Genomic DNA, 19,491 nt, shown 5'->3' with positions numbered 1-19,491 from the left:
TGTACAAACAGAACATGTTTGATATCTGGTATATCTGAAACCCAAATGAGACCATAATTTGCATAATTACAATAAATATACCTTGACTATGTATTTTCACCAGAAAATTTTCAGCAGACAAATTAGTTACAGAATTAAGCATTAGATAAATTTCAGGTGCGAGATCAGTATTCAATGCAATCATGCATCACTACACCAAATGATTTTTCATATTCAATTCAGACAAAAAAACCTGACCTGATATATAAACCAGAATCCTAAGTGCTCAAGAGTCTGTTTAGATAGATGGCAATCAATGCCCCTTCCAAATTTATTTTCAGTGAGATTTTACAAATAATAAAAAAAAAAAAAAAAAAAAAAAAAATCAATTTTTACTGCATAGTTTGAGAACTACTATTTAAAAGGGCATGGAACAATTAATAACATTCATTTCATACCTGCAACAGCTTTGCTAACACCACTTGGCTGTGGTAAGCGTGATGATGGCGATGGTGTTGATCCTACAGAAGGCATCTTCTTAACTGGAGCAGGTTTGTACTGTAACAAAATACAACCTAGAAATTTAAGCAATTAAATCAAGCTATCTATATAACACAAGAGGTAGCTCTTTCAGGTACTGTGGGAGAACATGATGATTTCCTACTAGGTAACCTGTTTCTGGTATGGGAACATGCAAATGGTTTCTGATAGTCAGTTTTCTAATAACTTACAGATTATACTAGCAGGAAACATTCTCTAACTTAGTGGCTTTGTTGTTCAATTGCATGTCTTTCTGCATTTTTTTTTTCCTTTTCTACAGCTTTTATCAACTTTTTCCATAGCTGGAATAAAACTAAAGTTAAGAATAAAAGTATCATCTCATTATCAATTAATTTAAAAGAGATTATTCAAAGGTACTATTATTTTTGTCTTTCTAATCCAAATCTTACTTTCACCTGTGTGGTCTGGACCACCCCAGCACTGATTCAAAATGCTGTGTAATACACCTGAATCCCTCTAAAGCCTCTAATTAGCCACAATACTACTGTCAGTTGTCCTGTAGTCAGGTACCATTGTTTGCTCCTTAAGCAAGTCTTTAAGTGCATTTAGAAAGTAGCACAAGAAATTCAACCTCCTTTACAAAAACTGCATCTCTACTTCCATCTGCTATTTTTACCTGTCATTTGCAGATTGCTCAATTACATTTATGACTAGTTTTGGCTTTGCAACTACAGCCATCTGACGTATGGATCTTTGCAGTTTAAGAAAGCAAAAGCCTCGTCCATGCTTAGTGTCAATATTTCAGTCAGTGCAAATAATAAAATTACAGAATAAAAGTTAATTCTTTTTAAAAGCAACACACTATCTAACAAGCTTGATTTGATGCTGAATGAAAGTTACAAATCAAGAAAAGTGCTACAGCTCACCTGTGTTCGAGTAGGAAGCTTCCCTTTGGTATCAGCTGCCAATTTCCCCTTATTAGTAATACGTGCAGCTTGCTCCTTACAGAAATTGATGTGCCTGTCAGCTGCATTTTCATTAAATCTTCTCTGACAGTATGGACACTGAATGTAATCTTAAAAACATAAAAATCTAATATTATTAATCTGTTTTAAAAATGCATGTTTTAGTCTTTTAAAGACTGGCCTTTTCTCCAGAGGAAATTAAGGGTTCTTGAATCTGAAAATGAAATACAGATTGCTAGGTAAAAGTACATTCTCATTTGATGAATAAGAGTAGCTGAGGATTAGAAATAATCAGAAGAAAAATCAGAAAGACTTTAAGAGATGTTCTTCTGCAGAGAAAGTAGCCAAAGAAGTACAAGGACGTGGCAGAGAGATCAGCTGGAAGTAAGTGGAGAAGAAGCAAACAAACAAACAATCAATTTCTAAAAAAATCACCAACAGTTCAGTTTGTTCAAGATATGGGAATACATTAAAGCCTTTCCCCCACAAGTAGCAAAAGACAACAAATCTATTTTCTCTGGAAATTTTGAGAGAACTGATAAATACTAACTGCAATACTGGAAGTGATCATCGTTAAAAAAAAAAAAAAGAAGTGAAATTTAAGAAATAAAAATGATCAGAAGAATATCAGTCAAAATTGGGAGCCTTCTCTAAAGACATGCAAAAGAAAATAACTGGTGGCCATATTACTGCTGCAAGATTAATTTAGTCACATTGCAAACAGTATTACATATGGGAAATATTACTCTTACTGGGTAAAAAAAAATAAACAGAAAGGGCTACATAAATGCTTAAAATATTAATAGAGACATCATCTCTATGCTGGAAATACACACCTTAAAATACAGTGCCCTTGGAAAATGATATGTTTGGATTGCAGTTTCAGATAACTGGGTGTCCAGAGATATTAATGCTGTATGACCCAGATCACAGCATTCAAAACCATGCAAGCATCAACTCAAAAAACGCTTGACATCAGCAAAGCAGGTTAAATTAGTGTATTTCTAGGTCATTTTAGATATCTATTGAAGAAAATGAGACTAAATTCAACAGTCACTGCCTCCAATATTACAATTAGATATTATAAAATGCAAAATAAGTTTTGGATTACATGTTAGTAGTCCAAATGCAATCTGGTTTAAATACTTGTCCCTTTAAATATTTATAAACATTTTTGAGTAAGTTAAATGATGTAATGGCCACAAAACCAAGAACTGTGACCCAAGAAGAGTGAGATAAGGACAGAAGAAGAACACAGAGAACTGACAGCATGGGAATCTCACAGGGTAACAACAATTATTTATTTATTTATTTTATATATGCTCTGCTACTGTTAGAACACTCAAACATCAACTACATCTTAAGAGAAAATAATCAGAAGCAGAATTGTAATAGCTATGTAGTCAAACCAAAATTATTCCAAATAAAGTAAAAAATAAAAAAAAAATAAAGCAGCTGCGAAAACTCTTAGATAATATGCCATTTCTGGCTGGTGCAGAGCTCAGTTCCCACAGAAAACTTTCAAAGCCACAGATGTGTCAGACTAGAGAGGATGAATGTATACTCTTAAGAATCAGGAATTGTATCTTCACCCTTTTGTAAAACACATACAAGTCAGACATTTGGCTATCTGAAAGTACTGCTCATACTGTCCAGAAGAACTTCTAGGATTCAATGTAACGTTTATAAAACAAAAACAAGAGGCAGTACACATATGCAGTCATGCTCAGGGTGCCTTAAGGTCCCTCTTAACCTGAGGCTATTCTGCACTTCCTCAGAAAAGGTGGAAGAGGAGATGGAAGAAGCAGCAATACTGGTTAATTGCCAGCTCAGAGCAGTTACGTAGGAAATATGAATATGAATGTTCTTTCCATTAAAAGTTAAAAGACTTGTATGCTCAAGACAGAGCTGAGTAGAAGAGGATGGATACACTCGTGGTATGTTCACAATCTTCCCACTCCTACGTGAGAAGTGGGAAAGGAGCAACAGTAGCTGCTCCTGTTCTATTTGTAAGAATAATATACACTGATCATTTTGTGCATTGCTGCAGCAGGATGAAGCCAGGAGACTCAAACCACTATAACTGGATGGATTATAGATATACCATACAGATTATTAATTATTCTTTCCATGATCAAGCCTTATGATTCTTATCCACAGCATCTGCTATTGGCTTTAAGATGGCTTTTCAAGATTGTGAGTACAGAATGCTGAATAATACAGCCTCTGAGAGTGAATACATAATTACAATCCTAACACTGGACTAACACATCTCCTGTCAAGAACCAAGGTAGGGAACACTTCACATCCTCACTAGACCACAGACAGGCAGAAGGAAACACATGCTTTTTTCCCAATCTTTCTGAAAATAGTCATTCAGCTAATCAAATGGTTTAGTTCTTAGGACAAGAGGAAGAGATATATTCTTCACACTATTATCATATACCAGAAGTTAAATGAAAAGTGTGTTTCCTTCTATTCACATCAGACTGATTGAGCACCTTACCTAGTCTCAGTTTGAAGGTATCCAAAGACTGTCATGCCCTTGCTGACATGAACTCCACACATCTCACATACACAAAACACAAGAACCCCCACAACATGAAGCATCAAGGCATACACTGCATAGCATACATGAAACTAAAAGTAAATTCAGCAAGAAATGGGAGAGATTACATTTGAAGAACACAAAAGTGCATTCCCACAACGTAAATATGTTGTGGGTGTCAGCTAATCAAAAAGGCAGTCTGCTATTTCTGAGCAGTTCCACTACTGTGAGCACAAACAAGGTATTGAAACAATTTGTCCAGCCTATGATTTACAGGACAGTAGCAAGCAGCAAATTGGCCTCAGCTATCTTTCCACACATTAAAAACACACATTAAAAGTTACAGGCTTTGAAAGTTCCACAGGATGTGAGCCAGCCAGACCTTAAGTCACAACCCAGACAGCATCTGCACAGGGATAACAAGACATCTTCAAGAACTAGTGAATGCCATATTCCAACAAATCCTTTTCAATTCAAATTTCTACACATTAACTAAAAGAAAAATTCTCTAAAGGAACTTGACTGTTTAACATACCAGGGTCATATGATGGTGGAGGTGGTGGAGGGAGTTTTCCACCATCTTTAAGATTAAGTCCTTTGGCTGCTCGTATAGTTGCTATGAATTCCTCATGCTTTCGTCTCCAGTTAGAAGGTTTTTTGGGTGGTTCTGGCTAAGAGGCAAAAAAGAAAGCTTTGAATATTTGAAGTTTTTACTTGAAGCTAAGTATGCACCCTATTTTAGTACATAACAACATAGTCAGATTTCTCCCAAATCTTAGTTGATCTAATTAACACAAACTGCCAGCATAAGTAAGTCTCACAAAAATGCATATTTATGCCTAAAATGTTCATATTCTGAGTAAATTATAATAAATTATACCCGTGGCTTAAGGGGTTTTACTGTGGGAATGTCAGTTCCTTCTGCTCTCTGTCGGCTGGAATCAAATGTCTTCCTTTTCTTGGAAGAAGTTTTTTGGCAAATGGGTCCATGCTTTTTCTATAAGCAGAAGCAAAATAAAATTAGAATACAGAACTTAATTTTGTAAACAGAACTTATTAACACATTATTTCTCTCTTTCTTGATATAAAAACTAGCAAAAAAAGCTCTTGATGAATAAGCTCAGACTGTATTCACTCAAACATCTAAAGGTAGTGCCAGCACTACCTTTAAAACAGAACTACAGGAATTCACAGGTATGTGTACAGACTTACAAAAACACTGGTGACAACGAAGAAGAAATGTAGAAGGTATCTATATTTGTTCCTTGAACATAAAAAATTGGTAATAGGTAGGCAACTTCTGCATTGAGTGGCAAAATAAATCAAAGGTGTCTGAAATTCATATTCACATTTAAGGACAGACCAATTTCTATTAACAATGGAGAAGAGAGTTTTGGAGATGGCTAATAAAACACTTCACTTACTAGCTGATACCTAAAACTGAAGAAGGGTCAATTCTGTAACCCTAGAAAAGATGCTTTTACAGGCATGTATTTCGAAAATGATGGGATAATAAATAAAATTAAACCCCTTCTAAGGAGTATCAAACCTAAGACAACTGGAATCAGTAATTACTCAGGGAGCAAAAAACGCCAACACCAAAACCCCTACCAAAACAAAGCACTTAGATATATTTTATTTAGCTACAGTGAGCACTGCTTAAATTTCATACCAACTCATCAAATCTAAAAGTCAGCTGTGCTCACACCACTTACCAGAGCTGCTGGAAAGAAAGTTCTTCCACAAATCTTACATGGCAACAGATCTCCAGTTTGCACTGTAACCTCACCTTAAAAAAATCAAAACACTTCTTTAAGAAAATTTGATTAAATTACTGGCAAAGCATTATTTCCAAAATGCTAACCTCATGTACATTTAGCCATAATAACAGTTATTACTGTAAAAGTATACATCCTTTGACTTGTGCAGAGACTAAGCAGATGAGAAAGGCAAAAAATATACCCAAGTCCCTAGGTACTTTTGGAAGCTGACAGGCCCAGCAACATGGCACCAGCAATGCTGTTTATTTACAATACATAACTCCACTCCCTTAAAAGGATGCATATGAATATGCAAATAAAAAACCCCTATAAGTCTCAATGACAGCTGAAATATACCCCAAAAATAAAGCTATTTAGTGAGTATTTCTGTGTCTTTGGAAGAGATCAAATTTAGTACCAAATACACAAAAGACAAATTCCATAATTTATTTTGCTCTACAAAGTTAAACTACTCCACTTTCTCTTGTAAAGAAAACAGCCTTGAATATATTGTATTCAGATTATTACTTATGGTTTACAGAACTATTTCTAATATTGCTATTCAAGCATTGGTAACAAAAATGTAAATAGCATATGTGCAATAGAGCAGATCCACAGAACCAGACAAAAGACCAACAAGCTGAAGTATCAAGGCCTATGCAAGCAAATGTATTTATATAGCATGCATTATGCAACAGAGTCATGGCAGAGATGAAGAACTCCAGGGTTTCCCAATAAAAGGCATCTAATTATATCTAGTGCTATACCAGAGGAATACATGGATATTTTTATATCACATATACATCAAGTAAGAGGCAGTAAATTTGGATTATGTTTGAGACTTACTAGTAGCTTTCTCTGTACTCAATCTTGACTGTTGTAGACAATACAATGCCTCTATTTACACCACATTAAAATAAAACCACTTCAAACTGAATTGTATTTTAGGCGAAGCAGCACCTTAAACTAACAAAGTTATCAACATAGTGATGGTCAATGATTTGATCAGCTTTTGTTTCCAGTCTCCCAATGGAAAATTGTTTTTTCTGTCTAAACATATGCACTTGCTAATTGTGTATGACCAGACCTAAAAAAATGAATAATTTATTTAAATACTTCACAGTGAACAAACATAGATTCAGGGAGCCATGGTTCCCACTGAAAACATTTTTTTCCCAAAGGTAGAGATTAAAACTGAGCAAGATCTCTATTATCAATTATCAATAAAAGCAGTTATTGCCTATTTCTGATTTTTTCAATTACTTAAAGCAAATTCACCCCCAGTATGTAACTGCATACAATGTATGAGTTGTATGAACATACTATGGAACACAGTGCATTTTAAGACTAATAAATCCCACAAAAAAATGCAGTTTAAAACACTGAGTTCATACCTTTAATTAATTTATATACCTTTTCTAAGTATATATGAATAAGCCTGTCCTTACCACAGCACAGCAGGACTGCACTGACAGCAACCAAATTTTACAAATAAAAGTCATATTCAAACTTCCTTTTGTGACATCTAAATATCTGTGCATTTAGATGAATACACATAGGAGAAGTAGGAAAAATGCAAAACATTCACATGAATCTTGGTTTTCTTCCATTCTTGCATTTGAATTATACTTGTATGCTACAAATATTAACTAGGAATTTGTTTTTTAATTGTTTTTAATTTTTTTCAAACTTTTTTTAAAAATCATGACCAAAAAATTTTCCATCAGACTGTTTTATTAAGTCCACAAGCCTGAGCACATGAACACTGGCATAAAGATGACATGGCTGGGAACCTGCCCTCAGCACTGATCTGAAGGGTAAGCAGCAATGGTTGTAACCCTTTCTCAATTACTCCACTCAAAAATACAAGACATGCACAGATTTGTTTGATTACTTCATGACTTCATTCTTCAGAGTCCCCAGCACTCTTAACAATGATAACCTACATCTCTGCAAAATCACTTCTGCAAAAGAGTTCAACTTCTTTTTATGATGTCATTCTGATATAACCCTCAGCTTTGCAGGAACAAGTGAGAGAGGCATTTCCCAAAAACATGAAGCGACACTGTTTGTGTCTCCAATAAATTAGCTGAAATAAATCAGAATTAATGATCTTGGAATAAGGTATACAATATATGATGAGGAATTTGGCTGAGAATTCTTTCAAATACCTGCCATAGTAAAAGAAGCCACATGTCCCACAGTTTTCTTCTGTGTTGCCTGAACTCTAGAATTTGAGCTGATGTTTAAATTCCACATTAAAAGAAGCAGACTCAACAGCTGCTCACCTGAATGAGCAGTATTTACATAGGTCGTACCAAAGCACAAGGAATGCCAATTTTCACTTAGTGCAGCTACAGTTACAGAGCTGCACTTCCTTACAGAATTCCCACCCTCCCCTGGTGCTGGCAGGGAATCACATCTGCCTAGAGCTATTTCTACTGCCAACAGCTCCTGGGTGACTGAAATCACTGACCCAAAGCACATAAGGAAGTTATTTAAAAAAAAATGAAAGTTCCTGAAGTTTTGTTGCAAATGGGAAGCCAAGTGACCTTTATATTTGCACACTTGCCCTTTCAGCTTCTTAATTCCTCTGTGATGTTCCTTACTTTTGAAGTTAAAAAAGAAAACAAAAAACCAAAATCAAACAAACCAAAACCACAAAACTGTAACAATTCTTTCTAGGAGTTCAGGAGTTTTCCCTTACAGAAGGGTTAGCAATGTTATCCACATGAAATCTGGTAACATAAGACACAGAAATAAAATCATGAAAGCTGCAACTGAGTTCATTTTGGCTTTGTTGTGTTTATTTTTTAATAAGACATTCATGTGTGATATCTATTGCAATATTTTCCTGTAAAAAAGGTTAACAAAAATGGTTTTTAATTTGGGATGCACTGTGGGGAGGAGGTTAAAAAAAAAAAAAGGAACACTCAAATCAGGAAACAGAATGAGGATATACTTGACAAAATGGTCTGAGAATAGAAATTGGTAGTAAAATAGTGTTATGGCAATTTTCTTCAGTCTGTAAATTTAGCACAATGCATGATTTCTTTTTAAAATCATTTTTGGTATATAGCCACAGAAAACCCAAGATCCAGCAGCTACACTTCTTTTCCTTTTTACCAACTTTAATATCACTAATCACCAGCAGTTTAGATGTTTGTATTAAACATGAATGAATATAGTTAAATTGGAATGAAATAATTATTACAGCTTGTCTAATCAAAACACATCTGGAGAAAAGATAAATACGATCAAAATTGTTATGTGAATACCACAGAAGTGGTATTTTGGTACAAGTGATGCCAAAACTATGATACAGAGATTTATATCCTTTATTCTACTGCCTCCCTGAGACCAAGTCTCAGATTAAAAACACAATGCACAACCTAGTATGATGCTGGGTATCTGACTTAACCAGACTGGAAGCTTATTAGCAGTACTACAATAATCTCATCATTCATATCTGTAAATGGCCCCCTTCAGGGCTCCTCCTCCTCTTGCTACTTACAAATCACTGGGTCTGTATCTGCTCAAGTTATTGCACACATTCCTTCTGAGTATGGTTAGAGACTAGTTGCCTACATTTCCTGATGTCAAAGTTAAGAGTTAGCTGTAGAGTCTGGGTGGACCACTAAATACAGTACAGCTGTACAGGCTCCAGACGTATCATGGTGCTTTCAATATTATACATAAGTTTAGACTTCCTTGAAACCTAGATTTCAAGGAAACAACTTCTTTCTTTCTTTCCCCTCATGTTTAGATACCACAACTGATTTACAGCAGAAAGGGAATACTGCCAGTTCTCTGTTCATCTTTCTCAGTACAATGTGTGAACCCATCAATACAGATAAGCTTGATCTGACAGAGTCACAGCCATAGGATTTATTCTTGCTGTCATGTTTACAGATAAAGCAGTTGTGTAAATAAACTTTTACACCTAGAAGGAGCAGAAGCCTCCAGTACTGCTGAATAACTGAAGTCTTGTTTGACTTTTCTCTTTTGGAGGGCTCTCTATGCCCAATTATGCGGGTGCATTTAGATACAAATTGCAGAAACAAGACTGCATGTTGTAACAGTATTTCATCATGTTGTAAAATCTGACTGACTTCAAAACCTTTTATTTATCTACAGCAGTGACTAAACTATAGTACTATATATAGTACTAAACTGTTTAGGCCAGACAACTGCGATAATCAGAATCATCAAGCCTCTCTGAATTTAAACATGCAGAAACACCTGGTACAATTCCCTGCCTTAGGTACCTATTTGAAGCCAGCAAGTAATCTGCAAGTGTTGAAAGTTAAGACTTGAAGAGCACTAGCCAAATTCTTCCACAAAACTGTATTTATTGCTTTTAGCATAACTTCATTGTCATCTCCAAAAGCAAGGCATTTGTCACTTAAGAGTTCCACATATTTATGGAACAATATAAAAATGCTGTTTGTTCCCCACATTAGTTAGAATCTGTATCATTAAAGCCACAGCATCTGGTTCTGTTAGGACTACCCAGTCCTAACATATATCCAATAATCAATAATAACCGGATTACCTTTTTTGACACTATACACTAATTAACTAACTACCCAACACACTAACTAACCATACCCTAGCCAACAGCCAATACTACAAGAGCCACCTAAAAATTATACCAATGCAGCAACACAGGTAGGGGACATTTCACAGAATCATAGAATGGTTTGGGTTGGAAGGGGACCTTGAAGATCATCAGGCAGGTTCCAACCTGCCCTCCTGTGGGTAGGAACACCTTCAACTAGACCAGACTGCAGAGCCTTTGAACATTTCTTTAGAACATTAACTTTCTAATTTAGAGCACTAATTTTTAAAAGCAGTTTTGAAGATAATTAAATAACACTATGAAAATATGAATGTACCAAAGTAGGAAAAAAGTATTCCAATAACGATTGAAGTTTTGCAAATTTGCACTATTTTGCCAAAAGGAATTCTGAAATGAAAATGCAAGTAAGGTGAATACACTGACTGTAATTCTCAACAGGCCATACTTGCCATACTTCAGTCAAGTCTACTTGAAAAATGATGACGTGCACATTTTATCCCACCTAGCACAACACTTCTCACCTGTGCTATTCTGCAGCTTGCAGGAAAGAGACAAAGGAAGAGGAAATCATAGTAAGCTCTGCCTCTTAGTATTCAACCATTCACATACTTTGGAATTTTTAATCAGCTAAGTTTTCACAACTGTCTAACAAACAGCAGATTAATCTATTTTTATCTATTTCCAATTTTATAGGAAAGCCTAGCGAATTCTCCTGTATTGACAATCTTGTGTAAACCTGTCACTTCTGCTTCCAAAAGATAACACAAAGCATTGTAGCATCCATTCCATCAAGCTGAAAAGACACTCATAGTACCTCTGTACGTTTGTATACCAGCTTTTCAGTCTGACAATAAAAATGCATTATATTTGTTAAAAACCCTGTTATTGCACTGAACTTGAATGAGTCTGATGGTGGAGAATTTCATTTGGATTCCTTGAAAATAACACATCAAGGCGAGACCCATTGCCCCAAAGCGACAGCCTGGAGGAGGATTCTATATAGGTTTTTTGGTGACTGAGAAATGAATTCCATGCAGTCAAGAGTGATTGTAAAAGCAGCACACAATATGGTGTACTCCCCTTTACTACTGTCTGTCTGTCCTTCTTTGCTTCCTTCCTCATAGGAGGCATAACTTTTAATGTGAAAATGTGCCAGTCGCATTACACAGCCTTAAAAATAACCAGCTCTCTCTATGGCTATATGTGATGGGACTTTTGCAAGCAGATCCCTTAAGTCAGATAGCCTGCTCTCCTGAACTCTGGGGCTGGGGTTCTGCCATTTACTCAGCTCCTTCCTCTCAGGATCCTGAATTCAACCATGCTACAGTCACTGGTGGAAAGGCTGCCCCTAGCCTTTACATCTAACATCTGTCCATGTGAAGTACTGCAGGACTGCCTCCCCTTGTCGTCTCCTTGATCACCTGGATCAGGAATTTGTCATCAGTGCATACCAGAAGCCTCCTAGCTGATTTCACCTTGCTGATTTCTCCCTCCAGCAGATTAAAGTCTCTTCAGATGTTAGCCTCTCATGAGGACCAAGGCATATGAATACATAGAACCATTATGAGCTTTTCCCATACTGGTCTGCCTGCTAACCCTGATTCATACACCCTCAGGTGGTTCTACAGCAAAGCTCCGTTGCATTCTCACTGCTCTCCCACATGAAGGGCAACTTCCCCCCTTGCCGTGCAGCTGGTTCTTCCTGAAGAGCCTGTACTCATCCACCACAGCACTGCAGTCCTGTGAGCTGTCCTACCACCCACACATTATCCCAACTAGATCCTAGCCCTGCAACAGAGTGCAGACCTCCAATTCCTCCTATTTGCTCCCCTACTGAGTGTTAATGTACAGGCATCCTAGAGAGTCACTCAGTCATGACGGTCATCCAGAAAAATCTATGAAACTTTCCCCTGCAAAGCTTATGGAAATGCAACTAAACCAAAGGCAAACAAGCAGCACTATTTGATTGATCTGAATTCCAGATCCATCATCTGGCCTTCTATTAACAAGCTTTAAGATCAACAAGAAGCACTAGAAACCATGTGACCTGCAAAATGATGTAAAGGTTACACAGCTCTGCTTTGGCATCACACGTACACTGTTCTCCTTTATTAGGCTACAGGCACCATGATGGTTGTGAGGGCAGTCAGGCAAAGCCTTCCCTTCTCACATCAGCCTTAAACCAAGACTGTTTTATAATAGTATCCCCAAAGCCCAAACCTGGGCTTATGCACTCTGCAACACAAGTCTAATTGGACAGAACAATCCTTACCTAAGTCTGCTTGCTTATCACAATCTTAATTGGCAAAAAAATAATGTGTTAAAAAAACTTGATAATGAACTTAATTTATAATGTATTGATTCCTAGTTTGCCCCTCCCTCAGGATTTCTTCAGAAAGTAAGCCCACTCCTCAGCTGTTCCAGTCAAGTACTTACCATGTTCCTGAGATCAGGTTTCACTGAAATGCAACACCTGCTTTTGATGACAACTACACCGTGTTGTGTGCAGGTAAAACATGTTCATCTTTCCTCTACATTCAACAAGTGAAGTCAATTAGTAGATTAATCTAGCTTCTGCAATTTAAGTTAAAAATGCAATAAATCTAAAAAGACTAGAGAAAAGGGTATAAAATCTATTAGAAGAAACTGAAGAAACTAATCTGAAACATTCAAATTCCTGTCTACACACATTCCTGTCTACTTCCTCTCCTTTAAAGGTGAAGCATATTCTGGTAGTGCACTTCCCCATATCATATCAGCCTAAACTCAGCTTTCACCATTTTTCCATAAATAAAATAGCCATTAATTTAAAAAAAAAAAAAAAAAAAAAAAAGATGGCTTAAAATACATTGTAATAATGTAAATACATTGACCAATTATAGAGTCTTAAATGTTAAATTCAGATCACTTAACAGAGGTGCAAGTATGCCCAGTGAAGCATCAGTTCAGAGCAAAGACATTTATCATTGTGTTTTAACGGCTACCAGAGACAATTTATTAAAAATTATATACATTAATATTAGTTTTACATTTCAATCTTTAATAGTTTCCAAGTAGTTGACTTAAGAACAGTGTACAATAAAATGAAATCTTTCTTCTGTTGGACAAAAGATACACCTATTAAAAAAAATAAAAGCTGAAGTCAAAAGAAGCTAAAGAAAATGGCTGCCAAAGTAAGGAAGCTGCTGAATGGATCCAATGAGGCAAGACAAAGATCAACTCTAAAAGGAAAAGAACACTCACATTAATATCATTTTTGTTCTATAACCAAATCACTACTAGAGGAAAAAAGTAGGATTCTGAAATTCTGTCAAAATAAGAATAAGCACTTGTTCCCAAGCATCACATTACAAACATAAACCCAAAGGAGAGATCTTGTGCTGTTAGAGGTGGAGCAGGGCATCTCAGACATTCCCCACGCCAGGAAAGGGTCCAGGGACAAACACTACACCAGCACAGACCCCAGCTCTCGGCAGAAGATGCTGTACAGAGACCTCGAGGACACACCCACACTGCTCAGAGCCCAGACCCTACAGATCTGCAAGGCAAAGCTCTGGGTTTGACTCTGCAGGCAATTTCCTGAGCCAGCAGCCACCCATCCCTTCCAACCAGAACCAGCCTTCCCTGGCTGCTCGAGCGTGGGGCTGGGCCAGTGCTGCCATCACCAGCACAGAGAGCTGGACTTTTGCCCTTGGACACAGCTGCCCCTCTGCCCTTTTTCCTCAGGCTGGGATGGGCTGTGAACAAGTGTGGGAGGCAGCATTCAGTTGGATCAAGCAGCTGTTGTCGGCATCCTCCCAGAAAAAACAACAGGCTGGAGAGAAGCCGGTCAAACACCACCATTGGGCTGCTCTGGCTTAAATGAAGTCAGGAATTCAGTGCTTGGCTCCATCTTGCTCAGGCAAAACAGAGCACAACAAACATGCCAGTGTGACAGCTTTTTTCTTGACATCCAGCAGTGAAAGCAACAAGAACATGTTTATCCATCAAAAACAGTCCCGAGATTCAGCACATGGAGAACTACTCATGAATGGATTTTTAAGCTTGCCTTAGGGATCACTACATTGTCAGACAGAGCCAGTCTATTGCTCTGTTTTCATCAGTAAATTAAATGAAAATTGAAAAAGAGCTAAACAGCACACAAGCTGCAAAGTCACAAATGCTGAGCTAGCAACTTTACACTTACTATCAGATTTGTCACCTCTAAGTGCACAAGTATGCACTCATTACTTTTACAAAACTTTAAAGGTACAAATTTGACACAATGTAGTAATATAACAATACTGGTAAAAATAAAAGAGCAACAGCCTTGAAGGAGCAACATTAGTAAATTTTAGAAGAAACTTTTAAGTGACATAGAAACCTCCTTTGCCATTTCACAGAACATTTAAACTTGCACATAGTAAGAAAACGCAGTTGCGACACTGAAAATATTATTTAGGTTTTTAAATGTCATTAATGCAGTTCCACATGCCAACTATTACACATTCATCTCTCAACTTTTTGGAAAAGATCATTAAAAACTGGGCAGAGTTCTTCCTTATTAATAGCATGCTTATATAAACTGAAGTAAAATAGATTTTTTCATCTATAATGCTGATTTTCAGCAAAGCAAAAGCAGCAGCTTCTGAGGCTGGCAAGTCCAGGACAAGCATTCTGAGCCTGAGGGGGACTTCCACTGTCACAGACATGCCAAGAGTTTGCTGTCAACAGATAAAGTCCTGCCCTTGCCCATACCCACGACCCTCGCACACACAGCTGCCAAGCACCTACTGCACCAGCCAGCTCTGGGAAATGATTTTACTGAGCATTAATACAATGAGGCAGCAGGCTGAGCCACATTTCAGAACTGCCCATACTTCTAAGTCAGATGGGTATGACTGTGCAATTGCACATCCAAACATAAATTTAATCAAAGATGGCAACCAGCAATGCTCTTCTGAATTGCCAATAGAGCAATGACTGAATAAAAGCATAATACCCAATGAAATAATTTATTATTATTAATATTATTGGCTTTGCCTACATTTTTTTCTGTCGTAGGGCAACCATCCTACAAAACCTTAATCTAAGCCTAAACTAATATGCATGAAGAGAGACAACCTAAACTGAAAAACTGTAAAAAAAGCAAACCCACTTGCTTCAAATCTTTTGAAGCAGAAAGGGAAGTATTTCATTTTGTGGCAGCTTAAAAAAAAAAAATAAAAAAAGAAAAGCATGGCACAAAATGACCCATAAAAATGCAGCAAATTGTTCTTCAGTTTTAAAAACTTCTGCATTCAAGGGTGCTGGAGATATGAGTGTTCACAAGGCAAGGGAAACTGGAGTTTTAGACGTTACTTATTCCCTGTGCTATTCTGAAATTTATCTTGAGCATTCAGAAGTATCATTCCACATGATGGAAAAAATGCTCTAGCTTTTGAAAGTACTTTCATGAAAATATTCAGTAGAACACGAGATTTCACCTATGATTCAGCAGTCCCCTCCACTCCCAATACCTTCTGAAATACAAACAAAATATAAACAATTTCCAACAAAGTCAGAAACTGGACAAATTTTACGAAGAAAATCACAAGTTTTTTTCAGTACTCTGTTGTTATCTGCATATGTACTTTTCTCCTACTCCCTGAAATTAAGGTGCTAGAGTTTATACAACACACCAAGCACAGATGTCCTTGGTAAATAAGCCAACAGCCAAATAAATTGATAGATGCTGCAGATGACGTGCAGTCTCAAATGCAGTCAAATGCACAGCTTATTCAAAATGAAGGCAAGCTCTTCCCCTCTGGAGAGGTAACATACCATTGCCCTGAGAGCTGGAATGCCTGATAAGGCATTATTTGATAAACACTGGACACCATCCTTCAAATATCAAAGGCATTAATAGCAAAGAATGCTGAGTGCATCAAAGAATTCTCTTGGGATTTTAATGCCAAGTTGTGTCCAAATTTAGTCTTGATGAAGTCACCAGGCTCAAGAACAGGGTCTGATCACTGTAAAATCTACTAGAAACAGAACATTGAAAATTACTTGAGTTCTCCAGCTGTTGTAGAAGGGATAAAGAACAAAGGCTAGTTTGTGCTTACTCCAGTTTCAGCACTCAGTTACCTCTAGAGAAGTAGAGCATGGAAGACTTAATGACTGTGTTCTAGAGTTTCTCAGAACAGGTCTGTATTTTTTAAAGTAGTATGGTTAAAGCAGCTGCAAAACGCAATAATGACAGGCCTACAAAAATGCTCAGATTGCAAGCTGTAACTTCACGAATTCCAAGCTGGCATCTATGTTATGACGGATAACATAATCGATGATAACGATGCTATCATATCGGAGAGCAAGAACGTTTTCATCAGTTCAACCGGCACAGGATAAAGTTGAAAATACCCTGTCAGCAAATTCATACCTAGTTTTCTTCACAGCACTGAACATTTCCCTAGCACGATAAGCGGATCTGAACACCCACCTTAGCCATCTGTTAGCAAAAATGAAAGGGCTGCTGGCGAGAGGCCGCACGCCGCGGCGCACCCCGCCCGCAGGGGCCCGGCCAGCGGGCTGGAGCCGCAGGGAGGGGCGGCGGGGCCGAGCAGCGCCCGGCACAAAGCGAGGGGAGCCCGGTGCCGCCGCCCGGGCCGCGGGCTCCGCTGCCTCAGCCCCGCCGCCCCCGGCACTCCCGGCCGCGGGGCTCCGCCAGGGGAAGGCGGTGTCCGGGCCCCGCTCCCACCGCCCGAGCGCGCCCCAGCCGCGACACAAAGGACCCGCCTCGCCCGGGCTCCCGCCGGCTTCCCCGGCCCCGGCGCCGCCGCTCACCTTCCAGCCCCTCCATGGCGCGCCCCGACCGCCGGCTCGGGCTGGGCTCGGTTTCCGACCGCCGCTGCCGTGGCAACGCCGCCACCTCCCGGCCCGCCAACAAGCGCCGCTCCCATTGGCCGGGCGGGGCGGCCACAGCCCCGGGCGGGCGGCGAGCGGCGAGCGGCCTCTGCCCCGGCCCGCGCTCCGCCCGTCAGCGGCCCCTGCACCGGCCCCCGCCCCGGCCCCCGCCCCGGCCCCCGCCTCTGCCCTGTCCCCCGCCCCGGCTCCCGCTCCCGCCCCCGCGGCCGTCACCGCACCGCGCTCCGCCTCGCCGGGCCCGGGCGGTGACACCCCGCAGGCACCTGGGCTGGGCATCTCCCTGCAAAATCCAAGCGTGTTCTGCCCCAGGTGCGATCTGGCGGGTCCTGAAGCCCATACATGGAGGTTGTGCTGTGATCAGAGTCTCCTTCCAAGAGCAGCGCTTGTACATGAAACGCGGGATCACAGAATTGTGAGGGTTGGAAGCGATCTCTGGGGACCATCCAGTCCAAACCGCTGCCAAGGCAGGAAGGATCCCCTAGAGCAGGTGACAGGAGCGAGTCCAGGTGGATTTTGAATATTTCCAGAGAGGGAGACTCCACTGGAGATGAAGACCGAAGCACATAAGGAGAAATGACCGTGCAGTGGACAGAGCATCCAGCATCTCTGGATGGGTTCCGGCAGCAGCTGGGATGGTGCCGGGACCCTGCACCCTCAGCGCCCAGTAGCTGAACGGACGGGTGCTGATGTGTGGCCTTATAGCGTGTCCCCTTGCTTGTGGGAAAACTAAAACAACCACAGGAAAAACGAAAAAAAAAAAAAAAAAAAATGTTTGCAGGTTCATGTCCTGAAAGACAATGGATTCTCCCACCCTATCCCCCCCCCGCTGTTATTTTTGTAATTGAAAGAGATGCTAATATAAGATTAGCATCTTGATGGAATCTGCTGCTGCAGAATAACTTTTAAGTATGGATGTTTTTGAAAAATAGTGCTACTAAGTTGCCGTTGGCTAATGAATGGAAATAATGCTTGATACATATGGAAATTCTTCTCTTCCTTTTTACAAAAGGTCTCCACATTTTTAGCAACCAAAGTATTTCAATATTTCTTTCTTCAAGCCATTATTTTAGAATTACTTCTTAAGATATGTCTTTCTTGTGGCATTATGCCATGAGCAACTAATAAAGTTTTTCTTAAGCACAATAAATCTTATAGAAATTTGCATTCCTTGCAAATCTTTACCTTAACAATTTACATACAATCTTTACAAGCATCCTTTGCTGTCTTTACAGACACATGCAAATAATTTCTCTTCCTATGCTAGACAAGCTGGTTGACACAGATTCACTTGTCCATAGAATCACAGTTACTGTCCTTATCACAGCACATCTGTGAATGCAACAGGAACATACATAAAAACTACATTAAATTGGAGATTATGGTCATGTTGTCATCTCTGCATCTCCTTAGCACAGAATAAATGGATCCAGATGCTTCATGCCAAACAGCCAGCATGTAAATCATGACTAATATATGGTTAAAATCATCATTTGAGACCAAAGGCTTGGGTATATATAGTGATTCCAGCTACATTTTTTTTTTCTATTAAATTTAGTAAAAGTATATTTTAGAGTTGCCTTTGGTCTCTAGAGTTTATGCTTATAAAATTACAGGCCATGCCAGAAGTAACTAATTTGCCACGAAACTGCAAAGTTCTAAACTTTACAAATGATCTTTTAAATCTTTGACACAAGACTTAAATAAACCTATAGATAGCAAGCATTTTCTGATAAACTAACCATTAAGATAGTGTACCAGAAGTGCACTTCCTTTCATGATATTTCCATGTGTGGATTGCACATTCAAAACCAGAGGAGATGTTCTCAGTTTTGTGAAGTGTTTCATATTAGAGGTACATTTTGTTTAGTTTAATTTATTGTTTCTCATTGAAATTTTAAGTTATTTTTGTTAAAAATATTACCAGAAATAATGACTCCACGTCACCCACCTTTAAATGTCTACAGTGTGGTGTTCACATCTGAGGTAACTGTCCACTTCCCAGCACAGTCTATAGAGATTTGTCTCTGTGGTTGATGTGGTCTATGGGATCTTCTTGGCCAAATTTATCATCTGTTCCAGGGTAAGAGACAAGTGAATAGTCAGTACCTGCTCAGAGTAGGATTCTGCTGCAAAACTGAAAGGTCCTTTTGCCTCTTGTGGCTGGTGTGTGAACATGGGTTGTGCAATTATAACTGTGGACAGTGTATTCTAAAAGACCAGTGATGCTGAAAAGCAGCTTTCTTTTAGCTGTGGTGTCTGTGTGGGGAACAG

At 38.9% G+C, this 19,491-nt stretch overlaps 1 protein-coding gene across 1 annotated transcript in view; it reads right to left on the bottom strand.

Annotated features, from left to right (window-relative positions):
• ZC2HC1A (zinc finger C2HC-type containing 1A) overlaps nucleotides 1-17,354 on the bottom strand; it is a 34,994-nt gene extending 17,640 nt beyond the window's left edge. The window contains exons 1-6 of the mRNA XM_079302455.1: nucleotides 17,140-17,354; nucleotides 5,709-5,782; nucleotides 4,874-4,990; nucleotides 4,529-4,664; nucleotides 1,407-1,555; nucleotides 438-537 (exon numbers count right to left, since the gene is read on the bottom strand). Of these exons, the coding sequence (XP_079158581.1) occupies nucleotides 438-537; nucleotides 1,407-1,555; nucleotides 4,529-4,664; nucleotides 4,874-4,990; nucleotides 5,709-5,782; nucleotides 17,140-17,155 (592 nt within the window). The 5' untranslated portion in view covers nucleotides 17,156-17,354. The remainder of the gene's footprint in view (nucleotides 1-437; nucleotides 538-1,406; nucleotides 1,556-4,528; nucleotides 4,665-4,873; nucleotides 4,991-5,708; nucleotides 5,783-17,139) is intronic.
• Between the last annotated feature and the right edge of the window lie 2,137 nt (nucleotides 17,355-19,491).

This window comes from Erithacus rubecula (genome assembly GCF_903797595.1).
Source record: "Erithacus rubecula genome assembly, chromosome: 3".
Lineage (NCBI taxonomy): Eukaryota > Metazoa > Chordata > Aves > Passeriformes > Muscicapidae > Erithacus > Erithacus rubecula.
The sequence above is the reverse complement of the archived record's forward strand: the minus strand, read 5'-3'. Positions and strand labels throughout refer to the sequence as shown.